The sequence below is a fragment of the Cylas formicarius genome, unplaced genomic scaffold, assembly GCF_029955315.1.
Source record: "Cylas formicarius isolate icCylForm1 unplaced genomic scaffold, icCylForm1.1 PGA_scaffold_9__14_contigs__length_23061073, whole genome shotgun sequence".
NCBI lineage: Eukaryota > Metazoa > Arthropoda > Insecta > Coleoptera > Brentidae > Cylas > Cylas formicarius.
This window is the reverse complement of record NW_026844365.1, coordinates 1,666,676-1,689,732: the sequence shown is the minus strand read 5'-3', so window position 1 is coordinate 1,689,732 and position 23,057 is coordinate 1,666,676. Positions and strand designations below refer to the sequence as shown.

The window sequence follows — 23,057 nt, the reverse complement described above, 5'->3', positions numbered from 1 at the left end:
GTCGGTTTTATTACAATTCTCATGCGATTAAGATTAGAAAGAATAGATCATCTCAGCTTCACTCTGTAATCATTACAGATGTAAAATTTCCATCCTAGAAGTCTAGAAATAGTTATATTCAAGTGCTGAGGATAGTTTTTCAAATTACAATTACAAAGGAAGTAAAAAAGAGTTAATTTTGGTGCACAAAAAATTACTCAGCCGCCCGCGCCGTAAGCATTACAGGTGTAAAATAATTACAGATGTCAAGTTCGAAGTCCAGGGGTAGGTCTGTGTTATTACAATTCTCATGCGAATTACATTAGAAGAAATAAATCATCTTAGCCTCTCGTTGTAATCATTACAGATGTAAAATTATAATTCTAGAAGTCCAGTGGTAGTATTCAGGGTACTTTATTTTTATTACAATTGCGAAGGAAGTCAAAGGGCGTTTAACACAAAAATACCTTAGCCCTTCATACCATAAGCATTAGAGATGTAAAATAATTGCAGATGTCAAGTTCGAGGTGCAGGGATTGGTCTGTCTTGTTACACTTTTCATGCGATTTACATCAGCAGATATAAATTACCTGAGCCTCACGCTGTAATTATTACAGATGTAAAATTTCAATTTTGCAAATCCAAGTTCTGAGGGCATTTTTTTAAACAAATTGCCCCCAGGGTAGTTTTTTTATTACAATTACAAAGTAAGTAAAATTGCTCAGCCGTAATCCGTAATCATTATAGATGTAAAATATTTCTATAATTTCGGAGAATATTTTGTTTATTACAATTATGTGGTCGCCGTAAAGTATAGTCATGGGAGTTGCTCATATTTCACTCTGTAAGAATTGCAGGCGTAAAATCGGGGTAGGTGGGAGGTTGACGCGAATGTCTCGGGACGTTTTCAGGCGATCTACGACATGTTGGGCGCGTGCTCGTCGAACAGGCCCGCGGATTCGGCCGAGGAACGGGCCAAGAACATCTTCGCCAAGATGGACGAGAACAACGACGGTCAGCTAACGCAGGACGAGTTCCTGAAAGGGTGTCTGCAGGACGAGGAGCTGTCGAAGATGCTGGCGCCTTAATAAGCCTAACCGCCGACCGGCCGGTGCCCGCGCGCCCCGCCCTCTCCCTCCAACCCCCCCACTCTGACAACTATGTATAGGTGTTTAGTGTGACGGCGGCGTCGCTCGTCGCGCCACCTCGCGGGTTCAACACCGACGATATACAGAGAGACACGCACTTGTACATACAACTGTTCGGCATTTTTTTAATATATTATATATACATATATATATATATATATATATATATATATATATATATATATATATATATATATATATATATATATATATATATATATATATATATATATATATATATATATATATAAAATGTGTGTAGCTGGCATCCGCACAAGTCCGCCACGCCCCCCAGACCAAGCGCCCCCCCCCCCCCCGGCGATCCGCTCCGAGTGTCCGGTTAAAGAACTTAAGAAATAGGAAAGCCGCGTTGTCAGATCTGCCTGGAAAACAAAAAAGAAAACTCAATTTTTATCGGTATTTTATACAGGACCCAAAAATGCGCGTCAAATGACGGCCGAAACTCATTTTCGTTACTTTTAAATTAAACCGTTTAAGGGGACATTCGACCGGGGCCGCCCTATACATTTCGAGTCAATTACGCCGAAAGGGATAGGTCCGGGCAACGCGTTTGTGACCGCGACCCTCCCCTTTCTTCTTTCCTTCTGTGCATTTACTTAGGGTTTAGTACGTGCAATGAACAATCTACGACCAGGCTATTGCCCACTCGTCTATATCTACATACGGACACAAAGCCACACACACACACACAAACACACAGTTTGCAGATTTATCAGTGTTTTACGACGTAAGTCTATCTATCTATCTTCTTTCTCGTGTAATTCTTAAGCATATCACAGGTTTTCGGGGTTTCGGACGTTGCCCCGCCGAAAACACGGTCGCTCCGCACGTCTCCCGCTTACACTTTACTTCTGTAATACGTTCGCGAACGCGGGACAAATTTTAGATCCTTACAATGTAACACCCGCTTCATTACAGTGTAAAATGGTATGTAGTAGCCGGGAAACCCCGCAACATAAGATTACGCTGTAAGCCGAAGAGTATTTACATTGTAATGCTCGCCGAAGCACATCAAGCTTCCGATTTCGGCGCGCGTGTCGAGTCGCCATCAATTAACGCGGCGCGATTAAGGTGGTCCGATCTCACGCGAAGTTTCTTCCGCTACTTGGGTGTTTGTCTTGGAGGTTGCCAGGGCGATCGCGGCGCCCGCCTCAACGCGTTCGCACGTGACGGCGGCGGCGACTTTTTAATCGGCCGCGGACATGCCAAAGCGCCGTAATCACGATACGTCTCAGTCACGGGGGGGCCACAGTGTGCAACCGGAGCGGCCAGCGGTCTTCGCGTCGGGCAACTGCGCGCGTCATCCGCCATAGTTTACACGACACGTAAGTTTGCGATTGGTTTCCGGTCCACCGCGCTTGAAACCTTACAGTGTCACCCAATTCCCTGCAGTGTTATAAATATACAGGGTACCTCTGGTTGACGCTGTAAGCGCATAGAAGACGACGCGAGGATGGTCCGTTGTAAGCGCGATATGAAGTTGTCAACTTACAGTGTAACTGTCCTAGATTACTGTGCCACTCGATTACTGTAATCTTATAAATATGTAAACTCACAGGGTACCTATGGTTGACGCTGTAAGCGCACAGAAGACGACGCGAAGATGGTCAGTTGCTCTATAAAGCTCGACGCAATGTAACGCTTACAGTGTAACCCGGCGAATGTCTTTGACGCTGAAAGCGCGATATGAAGGTGTCGACTTACTGTGTAACTGTCGGAGTTTGCCGCTTACTGTATGTAAGCTTACAGAGTATATCTAATCGACTCTGTAAGCGTATAGAGGACGGTGTAAAGATGTTCAATTGTCATGTGAAGGTCGTGTAGCGCTTACAGCGTTCCACCACGAACGCCGACTTACAGTGTAAATTGTCGATGTAAGCTTGGTTCGCGACCTGCGCCGTCCGCTTCCCCAACCCTCGACATATTTAGTAACCGAGATGTGATAACGCGTTATCATCCGTACTTAGGTCAGACCTAACGGACCGGACTAAAAAAAACTATTTTTCCAACGTTATTATTGCTTTCTCTCTTCTGTCCGTATTTTTCTACTCGAGCACACACTTTGTACGATACGCGCCGATGTATTTGCGCTTCATTTTTTAGATGTCGTAGCGTGTAAGGAATGGTAATTAATGTAAGCGAAGGTGGAACCGTTACATATGTGTAGGCGTACGAGAAAATCAGAGGCAATTCTTAGAAGTTAAGGACTAATACAAATAAAAGAGTTAATTAACGCAATTTTATCGGTGGCAATGTCAAATATTAATACTACCCTTCCTCCACCCGTCCCCGGAAATTTTCATCACCCCCCTCCACACCTCGAAGTATTTAACGACAATTAAAAAATATCAAACATTTGGACGATGACGGGTTGTTTTTTTTTCTCCCGAGAGAGTGTGAGTGTGCGCGCGGACTTCGGGAACGTTCGGGTCGCCTCGGAATTGTTCGCCGATGCGCGCACCGCACAGTGGACCGGTCGTTATGGTTTGAGTTTTTTATATTTTTTTATTCATTCCACCGTGCGGTGTCGCCAGCTCGGCCGGGGTCGTCGCCATGACCTGTGCGTCAGTGTTTTAGACGAGAATCTCAACTCCATGCGAGCGACGACACAATCGGGTTAGGGCCGAGGACGATGCGTTAGCGATAGCGACTCCCTAGCCCTCCTCCCCCCAGATAGATCTTGTCTACTAGTCATGGGTAAGCAGAACAGCAAGCTCAAGCCCGAGGTTTTGGAAGACCTGAAGCAAAACACCGAGTTTACCGGTCAGTGCGGGCGTCCTTTTCGCGGCCGTGCGTCTCTAACTCTTCCCCTCCGCAGATGCCGAGATCCAGGAATGGTACAAGGGGTTCCTGAAGGACTGCCCGAGCGGCCATCTCTCCGTGGACGAGTTCAAGAAGATCTACGGCAACTTTTTCCCGTACGGCGACGCGAGCAAGTTCGCGGAACACGTGTTCCGCACATTCGACGCCAACGGCGACGGCACGATCGACTTCCGGGAGTTCCTGTGCGCCCTCTCCGTCACCTCGAGGGGCAAGCTCGAGCAGAAGCTCAAGTGGGCGTTCTCAATGTACGACCTCGACGGTAACGGGTACATATCGCGCCAGGAGATGCTCGAGATCGTCACGGTAAGTCGCGGTGGACTTCGTCGCGGTCGCCGGCTAGCACCCCCGGCTTTTTCCAGGCCATCTACAAGATGGTCGGCTCGGTGATGAAGATGCCCGAGGACGAGAGCACGCCTGAGAAGCGGACCGACAAGATTTTCCGCCAGATGGACCGCAACAAGGACGGCAAACTGAGCCTAGAGGAGTTCATAGAGGGCGCCAAGAGCGACCCGTCCATAGTGAGGCTGTTGCAATGCGACCCGCAGGCCCAGTAGACTGTCGTTTTCGTGGTGGCTTCGAGCGAGTGCGCGTACATATACATATATATAGACTTAAACGTTTGTATTTAATCAGTTTCCGATACAAAATATTATCCAGTAAGTGTTGATGTTTTTAAAGATTTTAAATGTGGCGGGAGGGCGGCGAGCAAAGTGTCGAACCGCCCCCCGCGCGCGCGCCCGGCGTTTTTTTTCCTCCCGCAACCGGGACGCCGCCCTCGCTGTACATTGTCCGTTCGGCCATTTTCGCGCGTTTCCGCCGACGTTTCGGCGTTTTTTTCTATCCTACTACCTACTATAGTGTCGTCTCTACGTGTAATTGATATGAGAAATAAACATTGCTGGTTATTTGAACTGATACCGGAGTGGGGGTGGTTTTATTTCGCCCCGGGTCGAAACATTTGCGCCGATCGAGCCACAATTAATTTAAATCGGAGATTCTCGAAGACGAGCCCCTCAATTTATATATCGAATTTATTTAAATATTCACAAACCAAAACTAACCACAATTAAATTCACGATTTACTTCTCGAGCACGTTGTTTAAAAGATATTAAATCGGGGCGCCACAATTTATTTCAAAACCGATTCTACAAGATGCGCGCCACAATTAAAAGATCTTTGAAGAATTACGCGTTGGGGGCCACAATTTGAAGCTGGCACCATATTTTTTTTCTACAATTTAGACTATTTATTTGCCAATTGAGCCACAATTAATTTAAATCTGAGATTCTCAAAGACGAGCCCCTCAATTTATATATCGAATTTATTTAAATATTCACAAACCAAAACTAACCACAATTAAATTCACGATTTACTTCTCGAGCACGTTGTTTAAAAGATATTAAATCGGGGCGCCACAATTTATTTCAAAACCGATTCTACAAGATGCGCGCCACAATTAAAAGATCTTTGAAGAATTACGCGTTGGGGGCCACAATTTGAAGCTGGCACCATATTTTTTTTCTACAATTTAGACTATTTATTTGCCAATTGAGCCACAATTAATTTAAATCTGAGATTCTCAAAGACGAGCCCCTCAATTTATATATCGAATTTATTTAAATATTCACAAACCAAAACTAACCACAATTAAATTCACGATTTACTTCTCGAGCACGTTGTTTAAAAGATTTTAAATCGGGGCGCCACAATTTATTTCAAAACCGATTCTACAAGATGCGCGCCACAATTAAAAGATCTTTGAAGAATTACGCGTTGGGGGCCACAATTTGAAGCTGGAACCATATTTTTTTTCTACAATTTAGACTATTTATTTGCCAATTGAGCCACAATTAATTTAAATTGGAGGTTGTAAAAGACGAGCCTCTCAGTTTAAACTTAAGATGGGCGTTACGATTTAAATATTAACTGAATCACGATTTAGTTAAAAATCGATTCTACAAGATGCGCCCCACAATTAAAAAGTCGTTGTAGAATTACTGAGTGGGCGCCGTAATTTGAAGTCGGAACCACAATTTGTTTTTACAATTTCTACAATTTATTTACTTTTCGAGGCACGTTTAATTTTAAATGACAGGCCTCGCAGTTTAAACGATGGAATCGCCTCAAAATGGGAGCCTCGCATTGTTAAAATAAGTGCCTCAACAAAGGTGGACGCCACAATTTTATTTTAAATACCATAAGAGGACCGCCACAATTTAATTAAGTTAGCGCGATTTTAGAAAGGGGAGCGCGCGGTGGAGCCACATTTAATTTGAACTACGGAAATGCCACGCGGGGCCCCAATTAATTAAAAAGCGATCTACGTAATATTGATTCTACCACGATTAAAAGGGTTTTACCTTCACAGCGCCACAATTTGAAGATGATTCGCGTTGTAAATTAAAAAACGCTTCGATTAGTGCAAAATTAGCTTCTTTCTAACCTCAAAATGAAATAACAAAACCGTGAGCCGTTTAATCGTGGCTAGTACAGCAGTTTCGAGTAGCGCTTGTTGAAGTTCTGCTTCGCGTAGTAGTTGTAAAAGGTGCCGCTTATCTCGGATCGGGTCACCAGCCTGACATCCTCTAGGCGGCGGTCGAACTCCTCGAGCTTCCGCAGGGGGTCGTTGTATGTGCGCAGCGCCCTTTCGGCCCACGTCTGCGGCCTCGGGATGTCCCGTCTGAAACCCTTCTGGCGCCTCTCGACCGCCTCCATGACGTCGTCGTAGTAGTTCCTGCGGTACTCGTAGAGGTACCGGTACTGCAAGTACCTCGGCCTGAGGATACAACAAAACGGTCACGTGGGGCGTCGCGCGCGGCTACGGGGACGGCGTCAATAAAACGGCGGTTTAAAAAGTGAACGACTTTTATTCCCGACGTTATCTACTAATACAGGAGACTGTAGTACTTCTTGTTGAAGTAGTTCTTGCTGTGGTGGAGGTGGAACTTGCCGCTGAACCTGGTGTCCTCCACCAGCTGGATGTCGCGCAGCTGCCTGCGGAACGTCTCGAACTTGTTGACCTTGCTGTTGTAGGTGCGCAGCGCCCTCTCGGCCCAGGTCTGTGGCACCGGGATGTCCCGGTTGATCCCCTTTATCCGCTTGTCGAGGTAGTCGATGACGTCGTCGTAGTAGTTGCGACGGTAGTCGTAGATGTACTTGTAGTGGAGGAACCGCGGCCTATAAAGGAAGAGCGGCGTGATCTCACCATAACCTCGCTTTTGAGGCACACGAAAGCCAAATTGTGGAAGGTTAGTGCCATCTGGTGGCAAGGTGCTCAATCGCAATCGCACGTTCGATATCATATCATATCCATTTGGGAGTTAACGATATTTATTCTCATCGCTTTCCTTTTAGAGATAGACTAAAAACAAGAGAGATTTAAATTTGTCCCAGCTTTAAAACAGTGTCCACTTTAAGTATGATTAAAAAGATGCAGAAAACGGGTTTTAAAATTCAAATGCGCCCTCTGGTGAATTAAATATGACAATAACAATATCAAAAAATGTCAAAATTACAGCACGGCGCCATTTTAAGTATTTTTTAAATGATAAAGGGGGTCATGTGATACCTCTTTTTAAAGGTCTTTTTACGTTCTATTCGGATACCAATTTCAAAAGTAATGATAAAAAAGGCTTTTCAAGGGACACTTATTTTCTAGTATCAGCCCAAAAAACGACGGCATATATAAATATAAAAAGCACACGACACGACAAACCGGTTCCCGCAGCTCTCGCTAGACGGCGCCAAATTCAAATTTTGATCCTTTCTTCGGCCTATATCGAAACAACACACAACAACAACGGTGAAAATTGGTTCCGGTATTTTCCTATGGTCGCAAAAAAATTTAATTCGCCGCAAATGCGAAAAAGCATCGAACGGTAAGGGGAGGGGCAAGCAATGAAAAATTCGCTACTTACCGTTCGGCACTCTTAACTGGCGCGCGTTTTGATCGATACGCGCGATTAAAAATAAATTGCGCGGCGTTTCGAGCCCGATCGATCATCCACGCGTACGGGGGACCGGCGAAAAGGAAAGCCCGGTCCAGACGGGTACGGTCTGTTCATAGATATAAGGAAGTGACAACGATGTTACGTTACGAAGTACATATCCGTCTGGACCCGGCTTAACGCGACGTTGCCGAGAGCAAAATCTCGAAGTTTAAACATATCCCCCCCATCCTTGGCTGTGAAGTAGATCGTCACCGAAAAACAAAATGTTTGTTTATAACAGACCATGAGAGTTCTCGGACTTTCCGACATTTTTCATATGAAAATAAAAACGGAAAATGTAAATTATACAATTAGTACAAAAAGTACAAAAAACATAAACACGAAATAAGAATAGCCCTTAAATCATATCTCCACATCTTCCTCTCTTTTGTTGATATTTTTCATAGACTCGATGAAAGATATTTTTTGTTTTTGAGGAGGCAATTCGGCCGTGTTTGTAATAAAAAGAACGTAAGTTTTGCTAAATGCGTAGCCGGTAACTGTCACTGTCAGTTATAAACAAACATTTTGTTTTTTGGTGGCGACCTATTTCACAGCCGCCCAAGATATAAATAATAAATGGTAGGATATTATCTTATTTTTGAATGTTGCTTTTATCTTATACCTCGAGAACGATTTAATTTTGTGTATGGGACATATTATACAGGCCATGTGCAGTTTTTAGGGCATTGTATTCAGCGTATAATATACAGGCTGTTCAGTTAAGAAATATATAACTTCTATCTGTATAAATAAATACATCTTGCAAATAGCTTAGTGTTTTTGAAACAACTTTTGCATTTGACTTTTTCTTCTCAAATGTTAAATGAAAAAGGTAAATCTTTAACTAATTCTAGATAAAGCGGACGTGGGTCCACCGCTTGGTTCTTAGGGTGTCCAAAAAAACTATTTTATTCGTTTTTTTTTTAATAACATTTTTGTTCAGCAACATGGCAATTAGATGAACGTCGGGTACCGACAATTGGTTATCCAATTGTCAGTACCCCATGTCCATAATAATGCAGTTAATAAAAGATGCTTTTTTTACTTATTTTAGAAAAACTCGAACGTGTTCCTTCTTAAAAAATTTCTTTAAACCTGTTTTTATCCAAAACTAACTAAGAAACTAAGGATTGTGGACAGAGACATCACGTTTTTGGTAAATTTTATATTTTTCCAATAAATTAATTGTAGCAAGTAAAAAAAAAATAGGAAAATATAAGTTAGATATACAGAGATAAGTATAAAAAACATAAAAAGGAAATAAGAATACAAAATATTTTTTTAAAAATGATAAAAAATTAATGTAATAACCGTATAAAAGCAATTAGCAAGTAAGTAGCCTTTGATTTTCTTTTTAAAGGAAATGCTCAATTATATAAGTCGTAACGGAGACTATTGTCGATTAGTATTGTTAATTTTAGTCGTGGTTTCAGCACGTTGTTGCCAAATCTAGTGGGGGGAAGATATTATATTATATAGATATTATAAGTATGTAAAAGAAAATCGTATTTCGAAGATGTCTTTTGTTCTTGTGCGCACACGCACTTTACGGTCCCGCCCCGTACGTAAAGAAGGTCGCCGCTAATTACTCGGACTATATTCGGCGACGGGAAGAAAAACAATAACCGACGGCGTAAAAAGTCAGCCGATTACACAACCATTGTCCTATAATTAGGCGCGGACACCTGAGCGGACGCGACCAGCAAAAATGCTACAAAAAACACCCCCCCTCGCGTACCTGATCCAATGCTTGAAGAGTAGTAGCTTGTCGGGGTCCAGGTATTCGCCTTCGGCTTCTGCGGCGGCGGCTTCTTCCGCCTCCGCGTCGGCAGACTGGCCCCCTTCGGCCGGGGCTTCGCCCCCTACTTCTTCTGCCGCTTTGGGCGCCTCCGCCGCCGGGGCGGCCGCGGGCTCGTCGTCAGCGGCGGCGGACATCCAATCGGCGCCATCGTCGTCCATGGTTCAGGGGATGGTACAAAAAAAATCACTTGCACGCTTGGCGCTTCGATCCTACGGCACCACTCGACTGCCTTTGACAGTCTGACGTGCAATATTTATTCGGGGAACGACGTCGGAGTGTCCCTACCACCGGAGGTGCCAATCGCACACTTTATTGGCCCGGGGGGCACCTGGTGCATCGCCGGGGACGACGTCCACCGCGTAAATAATTTGTCGCTTTGCCAGCAGCGGCGCGGCGACGCGCGTTGACATTTCCAACGTTAATTGCCACGATACTCCGCGTCCGACGGGTCGGCAGCGTCGCGACGCGTCGGAGGTTGTCGGTAAAACGCCGCTACTCCTTGGAAAAGTATCTAAAGCAAACCGGACGCCTCTCGCGACGTACGACACTGGATTTCTTGCGTTTTGGTTGAGAACTATTTTTCAATCATTCGCCATAGACGTCATAGAGCCGACGGATGCTTTGGCTTGAGATTTTCTCTGTCAACGGAGGTATTAGAGGACAACGTCGTAGATGAATTGACGAATGCATCATGTCAATTCTAAAGTTCTTGAGGCACATTTATGAATACGAATAGCAAGTGAAGTTGGGGTTTTTAAGGGGTTTTTAAGAGAAAAAAAAATGGACATCATCATCATCATTGTGCTGTATGGAGGGTAGCTTACATTCGTCACCTTCAAAATAAATAACAACTAAAAGTTCAGATTTTCACATGACAATCTATATATATATATATATATATATATATATATATATATATATATATATATATATATATATATATATATATATATATATATATATATATATATATATATATATATATATATATATATATATATATATATATATATATATATATATATATATATATATATATATATATATATATATATATATATATATATATATATATATATATATATATATATATATATATATATATATATATATATATATATATATATACACACCGAAAAATGACAACAAAACGTTGATTAATGTTGTTGTGAGGATTAAGTTTAATAATGGAGAGGTATTTAAACCTAATTGATCGTTAAGCAATACACTTGAACGTCTCATTTTGTTAATTTCCGTGGCTTCCAGTAAATTTAATTTTCTACTTTTTGTAGCTGTGTGTAAAATATCAAAATTGTGGTCAAAAATGTGTTTTTCCATGTTTAAGAGTGTAGCATAATTAGAATCTAGAATTGTTTTTAAAAAAAAATCATATTGTGTTGTTACTTCTGGAAGCTCTTTTTAAACCACCTTTTGATAAATGTTTTGAAACTTTTTCGCCGAATTCTCCTATGTATGTAATTGTTTAGTAGAAGCAAAATCTTAAACATTCGGAGAACGGACAAACAGACAAAAAAAATTTTTTTGTTCGACGCTTATTATTTCTGTACCAATGGGGGTCCCCTAGGACCAATTATCCCACGAATTGACAACTGAAACACAGCCTTCTAGTTATGGTCAATTATTATTATAAGAGGAACTCAATTTTGAGTATCAGTTTTCACTGTTATTGCGAATATTTTTTCAAAATTGTTTTGAGTTTAGGAGAAATCCGTCTTCTGACCCAGCGTGTATCCTAAAAAAATAAAACATCGCACGTGTAAGGGTCTACAAAAAACATAATAAGGAGATCCAGAGCTATATTATCTATTTCGAACATTGTTGGAATTATCGTTTGTGGGCAAAAAATTCTAATAAATCCTTTTGTGAGTGAATTATTGGCAACACGTGAAAAACTTTTATAGATGTGAGAATTTGATATGAACGGTATCGTAAACTTTGTTGAGAGAGAGTTTGAGGTTTCGTCTATAAAACAGGGGACGCAAGATATTTGAAATAATGTAATTTTAAATTGCAATTACCAGTACAAATTTTGATATTTACCGAAGTATGCCGTAAATTTGAAGTTCGACGAGATGTGAAGGACACTTTATACAGGGTGTATTCACAATCAAATTACATGGATTTTGCGAAAGTTCCTTAGTGGTCCGCGGGAGCACGACACAAGAATCCGCGAAGCGCCTTCTTTTTAAAATAAAAAGCGACGATTTTTCGAAAGTAATCTTGTTAGAAATGGTCTCGATCCGAAGCCGGCATCCATCCTAGTGAAAATGGCGGGGGTAGTCGAGAAGTATTAAAAAAAAAAAAAAAATCGCGTTTACAAGGAAAAAGCCATTTCTCGAAAACCGTTATACAATAGAAAAATTTCTTGAACCAACAGATCTATAAGATCGGGTGCTATAAATCCTTATTCTTCATAATTTTCAAAAATGTACAGGGTGTGACCGGCATTGGGAGCCCCTTAAAATCGTAATTGACGACAACCAGACGGCTGTGCTTCAGTTGTCAGTTCCTTTTACGCGGTTGTATAGTCCGTATGGATAGCTAAAACATTTGTATTTAAGGTTTTCAGCTATTGTACAGGGTGTTCAATTTATTCCGCACTTACGTTCAAACTGTTGAAAATATTCTCCTGGAAACTATTAACCCGATTGCCAAAATTCTTGAAACAAAAGGCGCAGCAGATCCGGTGCTATAACTTTTATTTCAGGCCTTTTTTCGCTAATATACAGGGTTTTTCAATTATAGACAAAAAACTAAAAGACTAAAAATTATTCTTTTTATATTTTTGTGGGTAAATTATTGGGGATGGGTAAAAAACTGCTAAAGATGCTATAATGATGCGACGGTGGCGCCTCGTTCGTAATCGTAACTAACGACGACGTCGTCGACGAGCTGAAAAGTCCCGATATGAAGTAGCCAAAAGCAAAACCTGTTTATTTTAAAACGACATTCGGGAGAATAATTTTCGTTATTGTTACGCGTCGTGGTGGCCCGCCGCCAAATAATCAAACTCGCGAGTGCGTTAAATAATCGTTTTATTTGCGCGTCCGAGATTGATTCGTCAGACGGCGGGTCCAAAATTAAAACCGTTCGATTTTGCCGCTATACCGACCGGATCTGGACCCTAGCGATTTTCACGCGGTGTTTATGCAACCACCATGACATTTTTTAGACGTGAGCAGGTGTGAATAAGAGCTTTGTGCTGTACTTTGTCCTAGCGGTAGGCGACGACGCCCAAAAGGGGCGGGTTGGTCCTTGGCGCTTTTCGGCATCTTTGTTTCAGTTAAAAAATAATTAAAATTTACCCTACCTCAGGAACATTTTCACCTTTTACCAAATACAGACCTGGCGGTTGGAGCTTGACGCCCTTTTTATCGAAAACTCTGTTTTTGATTTTGTACCACCTCTTCAAGAAGACATTAGCAGAGTCCTAAAACAGATTAAATCCAATGCCGGATGTGACGACGTTGCTTTACTCATGATCATACTGTGTCACCCGGTCATGCTAAATCACCTTGCTCATATCATAAATGTTTGTTTCTGTGCTTAGGAAAGTGTTGGAGAAGGTTAGTATTTTCGTATACAACTAGTCATAATATGATATAATATAATAAATAATATCGGTATATCAGATTTGAACTGAGGCAGCCGGTACTTGATGAAAAATCCATTTATCAAAATAAATAAGAACTGAAAGTTCAAAGTTTCACGAAATGCACATGACAATTGTTTCGACACCGTGTCTTTATCAAACGTAAACGTAAAAATGACCATAAAACCTTAATTAATGTTGTTGTGAGAATTTAAGTTTAATAATGGAGAGGTATTTAAACTAATTGATCGTTAAGCAATACAGTTGAATGTCTCATTTTGTTAATCTCCATGGCTTCCAATAAATTTAATTTTCTACTTTTTGTGGCTGTATGTAAAATATCAAAATTGTCGTCAAAAATGTGTTTTTTTGTGTTGAAGTGTGTAGCATAATTAGAATCTGAACTATTGTTTTTAAAAGCTGTTTTATGTTCGTTAATGCGTTTATTGAAGGATCATCTACCTGTTGCGACTGGAATATCTAGAAAAAATTAGGATTTACAGAGAACGACAAAGGCCAATTATTTACTTGGATGAAACCTGGTTCGATACTTATGATACCCCGAAAAAGGGCAAAAGAGGTAAAAGAATAACTATTTTGCATACTGGCTCTAAAGATGGTTGGATTGCAAATGGACTTTCTCTGTCTGCGGAAAATATTAAAGATTCTTCTCTGGATTACAATGAAAACACCACAGCTTTTTTATTTGAAAGTTGGTTTAAAAATAAACTAGTTCCAAACATTCCTCCTAATAGCGTCATTGTAATAGACAATGCAGGTTATCACGGTAGACAGTTGACTAAAACCCCTTCCTCATATCACACAAAAGCGACAATCCTACATGTATAATAACGACATTTATTTTCACGAAGACTATACCAAAAAGCACTTAATTGAGGTTCTACAAAGCTTGAACCTACAAAAGGAATACGTAACAATGTTTTTCCCCGTGTTAACTCCAATGTCCTCAAACTTATAGAAACCGAAGTTTTTAACATCCCTCCAGAAAGTTGGGCAAATTCTGTTAAACATATAGAAAAAGCAGAACAAACGTATATCCATATTGGAAATAATATAGAACAAATAATAATTAGAACAGGCGATGATAGCGATAGTGATAATGATATATTATGTGAATGATTTTAAGCAATTTAAGTAGGTAATAAAAATAATTTGTAATTTTATTTTAGATTTAAACATAAATACATACATAAATAAATAATTATTGTTTAGTATCTTAGTTAGTCACTTTTTTATATCTATGAACAGACTTTGCAACAAATTTCGTTCGTAATACAGAGTTTCGCTATCGGTAGTTTTTACTGTATTATAAATTCTTCGTGAAGGAGTCGTCAAAAAGCGTCCCGACGCTACCTTTGGGCCGGATCACTATTTGAGTTCTTACTGAGCGTTCGGTACAATTATTTTCGTTCAAGTCGTCCAATAAACGCATCGTATAATTAACGTCATCGATATATATATATATATATATATATATATATATATATATATATATATATATATATATATATATATATATATATATATATATATGTGCGTTTCTCGAAACACTCGACGCGATTTTTCCGATGTTATCGCCCCGAAACACTCCAGATCGATATAAAAATCGTATCGACGGCCGGGATCTCATCAAAAGACAAAATGATGAGCTCGCTAATATGGCTGCCTCTCGCGTTCGCGATCCTCTTGAGCCCCGCGGCGTCCAAGTGCGGTAAGTCGGAGTCAAGAGACCGAGCCCTAGGTAAATCGCCGCTTCCTTGTAGTACCCGGCAAGGTCGATAGCGTGGAGTTCGCCTCCAACTATTCGCTATTATGGTCAGAAGCGAGCAATCCGGACGGATGCGGCATCACCACGTACGTCATCTACATCGTCGACGTGTCGGACGACACCCTGCAGATGTACACGACTCAGGCGGCGACGAGATCGTACTACTTCAACTCGCTGGCGATGTGCGCCAATTACAGCTTCGAGGTGCACGCGCTGACCAACGAGAGCGTCGTCGGGCCCGCCGATAGCTACCTGCTCAGGACTGAGCCCAAGGCCAGTAAGTTTCAACTTAAATTAACCCACAAGATAGGGAACGCAACGGGACATTCTGTATATCGCGTCGATCTTCGCCGTGAAACTTTTATTTACGGTGTCTATCGAAAATCGATTGAAATTTTCGATTGGAACGGCGATGCTGACGGATATGCGGCGCCACAAACCAAATAGTGATTGAAACGTCAACTATTCTGTGCGATAATACGGTTTAGGGGTTACGGAAACCTTCAGTTGATAAGATACAATGTCGTTTCAGTAATAGTAATACGTAATGTGGATAATAAATCTGCCGAGCATATGATAACTTATTTGAAGCAAATTTATTAAATTCAACTGAAGTGGAAGTTTCTTTGAAAAATTATGAGAGTTGTGAGTTTGAGTTTTGGAATTTCAATGGTCAGTGATTTTGCGTTGCTATTTTTGTTATTGTTCATTGCCGCTATGCTGATATCGGGTATTTAAATCAACGTTCTTCTACACCAAATAACTTCAGCAGAGCTGAACCACTTTTGAAACGCCCTGTACATCACGCAGATCTTCGGAACGTCCGATAAAACTCTTATCGGCTTCATTATATGTCAATTGAATGAAATTTTCGATTTAAACGGAGACGTCGACGGATATACGGCGCCGTCAACGACATATAGCTTTTTCGAAATCTCAGATGGCGTCGCGACGTTTCACAGAAACGTGAACTATTTCGTGTGATAAAAATTAATAGTAATAAGTAATACCATCTGACTGACTGAAAAAAAACTTCTAAGCAAAGTTTCCAACTATCCAACGTTGTGCTTTTTGATGCCGGGTTACGATTTTTGGCAGAAATATGGCGAAGTTAATATACGTAGACGGTGATTTTCTAAAACTTTTTGCTTTTTTTTTTTCACGTAGACCTCAACCTCTCCGTCGCGTTCGACAACATCACGGTCGAGTCTAGCTCGATCACGCTGTCGTGGTCCCAGCTCTCCGCCGACGTAGCCAGCTGCGTCAGCTCCTACAGGCTGGTGTACTGGGATGACGACGACAACCCCACCGACGTCTACGTTTACAACAACAGCTACACCATTCCGAACGTCACACCCTGTATGACGTACGAGTTCCAGGTGAGGGCGATCTTGGGCAGTCCCGAGGCGGAGGGACCGTTTAGCTTGTCCGAGAAGGCCAGCTACGGCGAAGGTAAGACTGTAGTATAGTTTGGTTCGAATTAGCCAGCGATTTTCAGTACCGTCGCCGCCGAAACTGTCTAGCATCGCGACCAACAGCACCACGGCAACCATGACGTGGCAACTGGACAGCTATAGCACCAACAGGTGCGAGATCCAGTACCTGGCGGTGAATACGGTAGGATTTGCCAACGGTACCTTTACGGTACCGGTCAACGACACCTCGGCTAGGGCTCCAGTGACGTTTACGATCGCGGGGCTCGCCCCTGATACCGTTTATATCAGCGAGGTGGCTGTGGTCAACAGCGCGGGGCCCTCCAAGAACGTCACCATCACCTACCAGACCGCTGACGATGTCCTGTGAGGAGGCGGTCCCGTCCCCCGCAGTTATTAGGATAATAGAATCATTTTTTTTTACCTGTCGTGTGTTTTTTTTCGGATTGTGAAATAGTACCGTAGTACCTTTTAACTTACGAGGTTAGCGCCAAAATTTCCTAGCCTGACGTAAATGCAGCTCCAGTATCACGACAAAACTTTGTCTTAACTTAAATATATATCTTAGTAGGCTGCGAAAAAAAAATGAAGTCTTGCATCAAATAGTTTTTTATTGACAGCATTTTAAACAAAACGTGTTCGAAAAAATGTCGCAAGTAACTCAAATTGAGTATAGAGCAGTCATAAAGTTTTTGACAAAAGAAGGGTTAGCAGCTAAAATTATTAAAGAAAGGCTGGATGGTGTTTAAGGACAAAGTTCTCCTTCGTATTCTGTAGTGAAAGAATGGTCAAAACATTTTCGAATAGGGCAGGAGTCCCTTGAAGATGATTCAAGAACTGGTCGACCAGTGGAGGTCAAGATATTGTTGCGATTGTGGAAAAGGTGGTATTGAGTGATCGACGTTTAAAGGTCAAGGAAATCTCAGAAATTACTAAGCTTTCTGATACAAGTGTTCGTCGAATCCAGCATGATGGGTTCCTAAAAACCTTTCGGCTATTCAAAAACAACGCCGTGTCGAGCGTGCGCGGTCTTTTTGGAACTCTGTGGCTCGGAACCGAAGTCTGTGATACAAACTATTGTAACGGGAGATGAAACAATGATTCTCTATTATGACCTTCTATCAATCTATCAATCATTGGAGTGGCGTCGTAAGGGGAAGCACCTCCAAGTCTACCAGTCAACAAAAAAGGTGATGGCCACGATCTTTTGGGATTGTGACGGAATTCTTTTGATAGATTTTAAAGAAACTAATACCACTGTCAATGATAAATATTATGCAATATTATTATACATATTGCGAGACTGCATACGTGTAAAACGTCGAGGAAAATTGACCAGAGGCTTGCGTCTTTTGCACGATAATGCACCTGTCCATACTGCTGGTGTTGCACAAGCTGCCATTTTAGAGTGTGGGTTCCAACAAATAGATCATCATTTTAGTTACATGTCCTGTAGCTTTGGCGCGCTGTGGTCTGTGGTCACTTACAATTTTTAACGGTCGCAAGCCGCGTTCAAATGTTTACGTGGGAGTTTTCATTAACCAAAACTTCTTTGGATTTTTTCGTGTTCCTGAAGATTCAACTTCTGATATTGGATACAACTCGTTACAGTTAATTATTACTGTTACACGTACGTAATAGTTTTCATCTGTTTACAATATTTATCGGTCCGTTACGATTTTTGACAGTCGCAAGACATGAAAGTTTACGTTGCAGTTATTTAAAACGCTGGGTGAATTCATGATGTCTTGTGTTTGAAACAAACTATTATGATCCACGTAGAGGTTGCGCAAGTCTAAGCTTACATCTCGTTAAAGCTTTAAGGGCAATTATTGTTCTGGGTTTCTGGGTTTACGATGTTCTGTAGCCCGGCCGAGTTCTGTGGTCTGTGGTCCGTAACGATTTTTGACAAGACGTATATGAAAGTTTACGTCGGAGTTTTGGTGATTTCTTTTGACTTAATAAATGTCCAGTTATTCAAAACGCTGCCACAGTGTTGTGTGCGTGAAATAAATGAATCGATCGCGTCGGCTTAACAAAAACAGCGAGTAAGTCGTGCTAACTTTAACTCGATTATATTCGGCAACTTGTCACGAACTCTTTCGGGTCTAATTGTCGACTGGCGATCATTGTGAAGCGAAGATTTACCTATTATCAATTAGCGTCGACGCCAAATTCGCGACCCAATAACAAACGACACGCGTGCCTGGCGCCGATCCAACGGTGCAAATAAAACGACGCCCGCCTTTGAAACGGTTTTATTATTATACGCTCGCCGGATTACCGACGTCGACTATACGAAACCAAATAAACAACACAACGATAAAAAGTAAAAACGATCGAAATGCCTCCACGCGGGAATAAATCGAAAACAACATTCCGTGCAACTGCCGAGGGCGTCGCGAGCTGCCTAGAGTCTGCTGGCGACTCCCGAGTCGTCGACGGTCTCGGACTCGCACTCCGCAACGAGCGCTTTCAGCCTCGCGACCCTCCGTTCCCGCGCCTCCTGCTTCTGTTGCATCGCGGCCATCTCCTCGTCGATGTCGTCGATCCTCGCCCGCGATTGCCTCGCCCTCGACGCCGCAGCCGACGACGACGACGCCCTGTCCTCGACCGCAGACCACTTGGTCAGGTTGTCGGCGTCCGCGTCGAAGGTGACCTTGAGCGCGCGCTTCTTGTACGAATAGTCGTCGTCGAGGGCGCGTCTAGACGACCCGTCGACGATGCCCACGCTGTCGAGGATCTTCTCCGAGCGGTCGAGCATCCTCTGCGTGCGCAGGTTGTTCGACGTCGACTCCAGGTCGACGTCATCGACGAGGGCGACCCTCTTCGAGGCGCGGACGCGTTGGATCGTCGACGCCGTCTACGCATCAACACGAAATATCGCAAAAGATCAACGGGTCGGTCGGTAATCTGTCACGCCAAACGGTCGAAATTGATCGCTGCAGCGCCATCTATCGGCTACCCATGATAATCCGATCTTTCGTGGGTCGCTCACAGATGGCGCAGGCGCGGTCCTCGCGAATATTTATTTTATTCAATGAAAATATTTAAAAACGATCAAAAATATAGTGCATTTATTGCTTTGACGTGATAAATTTCATGAAAACAGCGTTTATTTTAACATCAGGTGATCGTTCCTATATATTACGGAGGTATTTGGCTATGATCCTTCCAGTAAGGACGTATTTATGTACCGGACTCTTGAGCTTTGAGTCCGCTAACGGTTTTCACTGGATACTTCAAAGGATAAGGGTGAGTTTGAAAATAATCATTTTTATTTTGTGTGCCTGTCGATTAACAACATTCTTGTGTCTTCTGCATACAGTGAAAACTCCCTATAGCAAAACTCTGTATTACGAACGGAATTTGTTGTGCTATTAAGTCTCCATACCAAGCTATGTATTAATCCACTCTGTATAACGAATTTCTCACTCTCTGTACCGAAAGAAAAAAGGGCACATGTGGTAACGGGAAATACAACGGGTAGAAAAAAAAGTGATGTGGGACGTCAATACGGTCTAACTGTGAAAAATGAGCGTGAAAAGAAGAAAATATTTATCGAAAACGATTAGTGGCGGAGTTGATCATTGAACTAGGTGACGACAGTAGCGATAGTGACGATTTTTTAATCACGGGGTCGGTTGCAAAAGCAGTATATTTCTGGCCGAAGTATACCTCGTCGGTAATGGCTCCGTTTTCGAAAAAATCGTCGGCACGCTGCGCGATCACGCCGCCCCGCGAGTCGAACAGGTGCCGCCCCTTGATTTTGCCCTCGGCGCGGCGTCTCGACGTCTCCAGGTCGTCGTCGGCGAAGGCTCTCGCGTGACGCTCCGCTATCTCAGCGAAGTTGTCACGCGGAGGCGGCGACAGCGGCCTGCCGGTATATTTCCGGTCGAGCCTGTCCAGCGCTCCCTTGTAGTAGCTCTCCCCGATGTTGTAGTTGGAGTCGTAAATGCGCGTGCGCGGACGGCTCAGTATCGGTCTGCTGGACATATCGTCTATGGCGGTGCCTCGATTCTTAACCCTAGAAACGTTGAAAGTGACATGAAGCAACGTGGGTCAACCATTTTGACGACGATTTGGGACAACTTTGCGTTCATTCCCCTTCTCAAGAAAGTAAATGCTACTATATGCTAGGACTACCGTATTATGAGCTTGATGAGTCATGCATTGAAAATCATCATCTCATATACAGTGAAAACTGAGAGGTCTTACACACACTTACATCGTCGATTGTATCCACGATTTGGAAGTACAAAGAAAAAATAATTTAGGCTGAAGCGGCAGGCAGTTCTAGTAAAGAACTAAGAAATCCCAAATTTGAAAATTTGGATCGGGCAATGTTGCAGTGGTTCCAACAGCAACGTCTTAAAAATGTACCACTCTCTGGGCCTATCGACAAAACTAAATGCAGAAAAGTTTGCGGAACAGCTCGGCATTATCGATTTCAACGCTTCGGAGGGATAGTACATTGAAATGGATTTAGCCTAAAGCCAGAGCTTTCTTAAATAAATACCAATAACAAACTTTTTTATCGATAGAAAAATAGTTATTAATCAGTAACGTTTTCTTTTTTATTAAATACTTTTTAATAAATATATTATAATTATTTAACTTTATTAAATTTAGTTAACATGCGTCAAAAATCATCGACTTGATGGTTAAAAGTCCTCCCCTAAGGACATAGGAGTTGTGAAGAGAGCGTTGATATGCGCTTTGGAAGTGGGTCGCCGAGTGACGTCACCGCGGTAAGGGGAAGCGTGTGGACCGCAGGCGAACGGAATGTCGCAACTAACTCACAGTTTCGACCGGGTGGCGGCGCCACGGTACGTTTTCGACCGATTTCGCGCTATTAATAAAATCTAAATGCGACCTCGCGGCCGCCCAAAGCAAATAAACCACGCCACAGAACGCCGACGTCTCGACGCCTCGTTTTTTAACGCGGAAATCCCCGCGGTGTTGCCGGGTCGAGCCAAGTCGGACGCGGCAACGTCGCGAATGGAAATAGTCATCGGGTCCATTAATAACCGTTAAATGACAAAAAAGGAGTTCGCGAATGGGATTCGGTTCGGTTTTTTGCTTTTGCTTCGCTTTTCCTCACCTGAACGGACGTCGACGACGACGGAGAACGCGCAAAAAAAAGGCGGAAAATCGACGCTGCCCGATCTCGCGCACCACTACCGGTTTTAAAATAAAAGTTGGCCACGATCCGGACGCCTCCCACCCGCCGCGCCGCGTCTCCCACCCGTGTCCGGTCTGTCCTCAGTATTTTTAAATTTTTCGCGATTTCATCGCGTGCTACGCGACCGGCTCGGATTTCGCAGCCGTTTTTAATTATTAGCCACGCGACGAAAAAAAAACATCGGTTTCGGATTTCCGGGCCGCGTTTCGGCTACCGCGCGACAGATGGCGCTGGTCGCGTCGGTGGTCCGGGGCTGTTGCGGGCGAAGCTCTGCTCGCGAGTTCTGCCCGTTTGAATTTTTGACAGCGTTTTTCGTGATTCGCATACGATTTTTTTTAGTTATCTAAACTAGAGACTGTGTATTTTTTGTGTATTGAGGAGGTCTCTGCATATATATTCATAATTCAATAACTCTATTAGATTATCTATTATTATTTTAAACTTCAAGTCAAATTCTGCTGGTGTTGATTGTGTACCTGCTAAAATGCTTACCGCGCCATACGTTACACATATTATTCATAGCTGTTTTCCTAGTATTTGGAAGTTTGCTTTGATCACACCATTGGCAAAAAATAGCAATCCCAGCCAGTTCTCAAACCTTCTTCCAACCTTATCTAAAGTTTTGGTCACATTTGATAAATACACGGTGTTGTCGAAACAATTGTTATGTCATAATATATAATTTCGTGAAAATCAGGTGCACCGCAAGGTTCTGTCCTTGGACCTATATTATTCTTAATTTATATTTCTGATATTTATATATCCGTCGAATACTTGAATTTGCATTCATTTGTTGATGACACTCATCTATTTTACTCCTTCGATCCTAAATTATTTGATATTGCCTCAATTTATATCAATTTGGATTTGCATAACTTATTTTTATATTTTTAATGCTAAAAAATGCAGTTTAATATTCTTTTCTCCTAAACCTAACATTGTGTGTTATATTTAATTAATTGTAGACTTAGATTGGTGAAAAAGTCTTATTTGGTTTTGCGTCCTTAATTTCAGTTCACGAAAACTTTTAGCTTAATCACTTCTCCTTTCAGTCATAGCTGGCTAAAAATTTTACAGTACTTTCAAGTAATTTTTGGCGTCCATGGTTTTCCAAATTATCACTAAGTTACAGTTTCGTAATGTTCACTCAGTGACTTTAAGGCACCCCTACAGACTCTCACTGCCACGATATCGTTTATCTTTGTTCCGCAGATCATTTTCTTATAACCCTGTTGTAATTTTTAATAGTATACCCGAATCAGTAAAATCACA

General features: G+C 42.1%; 5 protein-coding genes across 9 annotated transcripts in view; 3 read left to right on the top strand and 2 right to left on the bottom strand.

Moving 5' to 3' along the window:
• The window catches only part of LOC132707794 (neuronal calcium sensor 2), a 36,012-nt gene extending 32,621 nt beyond the window's left edge, over nucleotides 1-3,391 (top strand). For both annotated transcript variants that reach the window (XM_060679739.1, XM_060679738.1), the window contains exon 5: nucleotides 891-3,391. In XM_060679739.1, coding sequence (XP_060535722.1) covers nucleotides 891-1,067 — 177 coding nt within the window. In that variant the 3' untranslated portion in view covers nucleotides 1,068-3,391. The remainder of the gene's footprint in view (nucleotides 1-890) is intronic.
• The window catches only part of LOC132707793 (neurocalcin homolog), a 37,733-nt gene extending 32,840 nt beyond the window's left edge, over nucleotides 1-4,893 (top strand). The window contains exons 1-4 of one of the 3 annotated variants that reach the window (XM_060679736.1): nucleotides 2,333-2,473; nucleotides 3,718-3,911; nucleotides 3,967-4,274; nucleotides 4,331-4,893. In XM_060679736.1, coding sequence (XP_060535719.1) covers nucleotides 3,842-3,911; nucleotides 3,967-4,274; nucleotides 4,331-4,525 — 573 coding nt within the window. In that variant the 5' untranslated portion in view covers nucleotides 2,333-2,473; nucleotides 3,718-3,841 and the 3' untranslated portion in view covers nucleotides 4,526-4,893. Of the gene's footprint in view, nucleotides 1-2,332; nucleotides 2,474-3,682; nucleotides 3,912-3,966; nucleotides 4,275-4,330 lie in introns of those variants that run through there. The other 2 variants (XM_060679734.1, XM_060679735.1) reach the window with 2 other exon arrangements.
• Nucleotides 4,894-5,014: 121 nt separating this feature from the next.
• Nucleotides 5,015-10,148, bottom strand: LOC132707795 (flightin). Of its 2 annotated transcripts, none has more exons than XM_060679741.1 (2): nucleotides 9,703-10,148; nucleotides 5,015-6,748 (listed from the first exon to the last, which is right to left on the bottom strand). In XM_060679741.1, the coding sequence occupies exons 1-2, from the start codon at nucleotides 9,921-9,923 to the stop codon at nucleotides 6,457-6,459; spliced, it is 513 nt and encodes a 170-aa protein (XP_060535724.1). In that variant the 5' UTR covers nucleotides 9,924-10,148; the 3' UTR covers nucleotides 5,015-6,456. The 2 variants fall into 2 exon arrangements, with proteins under 2 accessions (XP_060535724.1, XP_060535723.1); XM_060679740.1 differs by lacking the exon at nucleotides 5,015-6,748 and adding an exon at nucleotides 6,820-7,149 and having other exon boundaries at nucleotides 9,703-10,144.
• Nucleotides 10,149-14,978: 4,830 nt separating this feature from the next.
• LOC132707504 (receptor-type tyrosine-protein phosphatase S-like) lies at nucleotides 14,979-17,030 on the top strand. Its single transcript, XM_060679388.1, has 4 exons — nucleotides 14,979-15,110; nucleotides 15,163-15,444; nucleotides 16,335-16,619; nucleotides 16,666-17,030. Exons 1-4 carry the CDS (start codon nucleotides 15,041-15,043, stop codon nucleotides 16,968-16,970), a joined length of 942 nt encoding a protein of 313 aa, XP_060535371.1. The 5' UTR covers nucleotides 14,979-15,040; the 3' UTR covers nucleotides 16,971-17,030.
• Nucleotides 17,031-18,844: 1,814 nt separating this feature from the next.
• On the bottom strand, nucleotides 18,845-21,863 carry LOC132707766 (uncharacterized). The gene is made up of 3 exons (XM_060679707.1): nucleotides 21,705-21,863; nucleotides 20,279-20,627; nucleotides 18,845-19,463 (listed from the first exon to the last, which is right to left on the bottom strand). The coding sequence occupies exons 2-3, from the start codon at nucleotides 20,594-20,596 to the stop codon at nucleotides 19,011-19,013; spliced, it is 771 nt and encodes a 256-aa protein (XP_060535690.1). The 5' UTR covers nucleotides 20,597-20,627; nucleotides 21,705-21,863; the 3' UTR covers nucleotides 18,845-19,010.
• Between the last annotated feature and the right edge of the window lie 1,194 nt (nucleotides 21,864-23,057).

What these genes read in the sequence shown, in the direction of transcription:
- LOC132707766 (XM_060679707.1), bottom strand. Translation starts at nt 20,596, where the DNA reads ATGTCCAGCAGACCGATACTGAGCCGTCCGCGCACGCGCATTTACGAC. An exon ending in ACGGAGCCATTACCGACGAG is followed by an intron (nt 19,464 to 20,278) that starts GTATACTTCGGC and finishes GTTGATGCGTAG; the next exon opens with ACGGCGTCGACGATCCAACG.
- LOC132707504 (XM_060679388.1), top strand. Translation starts at nt 15,041, where the DNA reads ATGATGAGCTCGCTAATATGGCTGCCTCTCGCGTTCGCGATCCTCTTG. An exon ending in CCCCGCGGCGTCCAAGTGCG is followed by an intron (nt 15,111 to 15,162) that starts GTAAGTCGGAGT and finishes GCTTCCTTGTAG; the next exon opens with TACCCGGCAAGGTCGATAGC. An exon ending in CAGGACTGAGCCCAAGGCCA is followed by an intron (nt 15,445 to 16,334) that starts GTAAGTTTCAAC and finishes TTTTTCACGTAG; the next exon opens with ACCTCAACCTCTCCGTCGCG.
- LOC132707795 (XM_060679741.1), bottom strand. Translation starts at nt 9,923, where the DNA reads ATGGACGACGATGGCGCCGATTGGATGTCCGCCGCCGCTGACGACGAG. An exon ending in CTCTTCAAGCATTGGATCAG is followed by an intron (nt 6,749 to 9,702) that starts GTACGCGAGGGG and finishes TTGTATCCTCAG; the next exon opens with GCCGAGGTACTTGCAGTACC.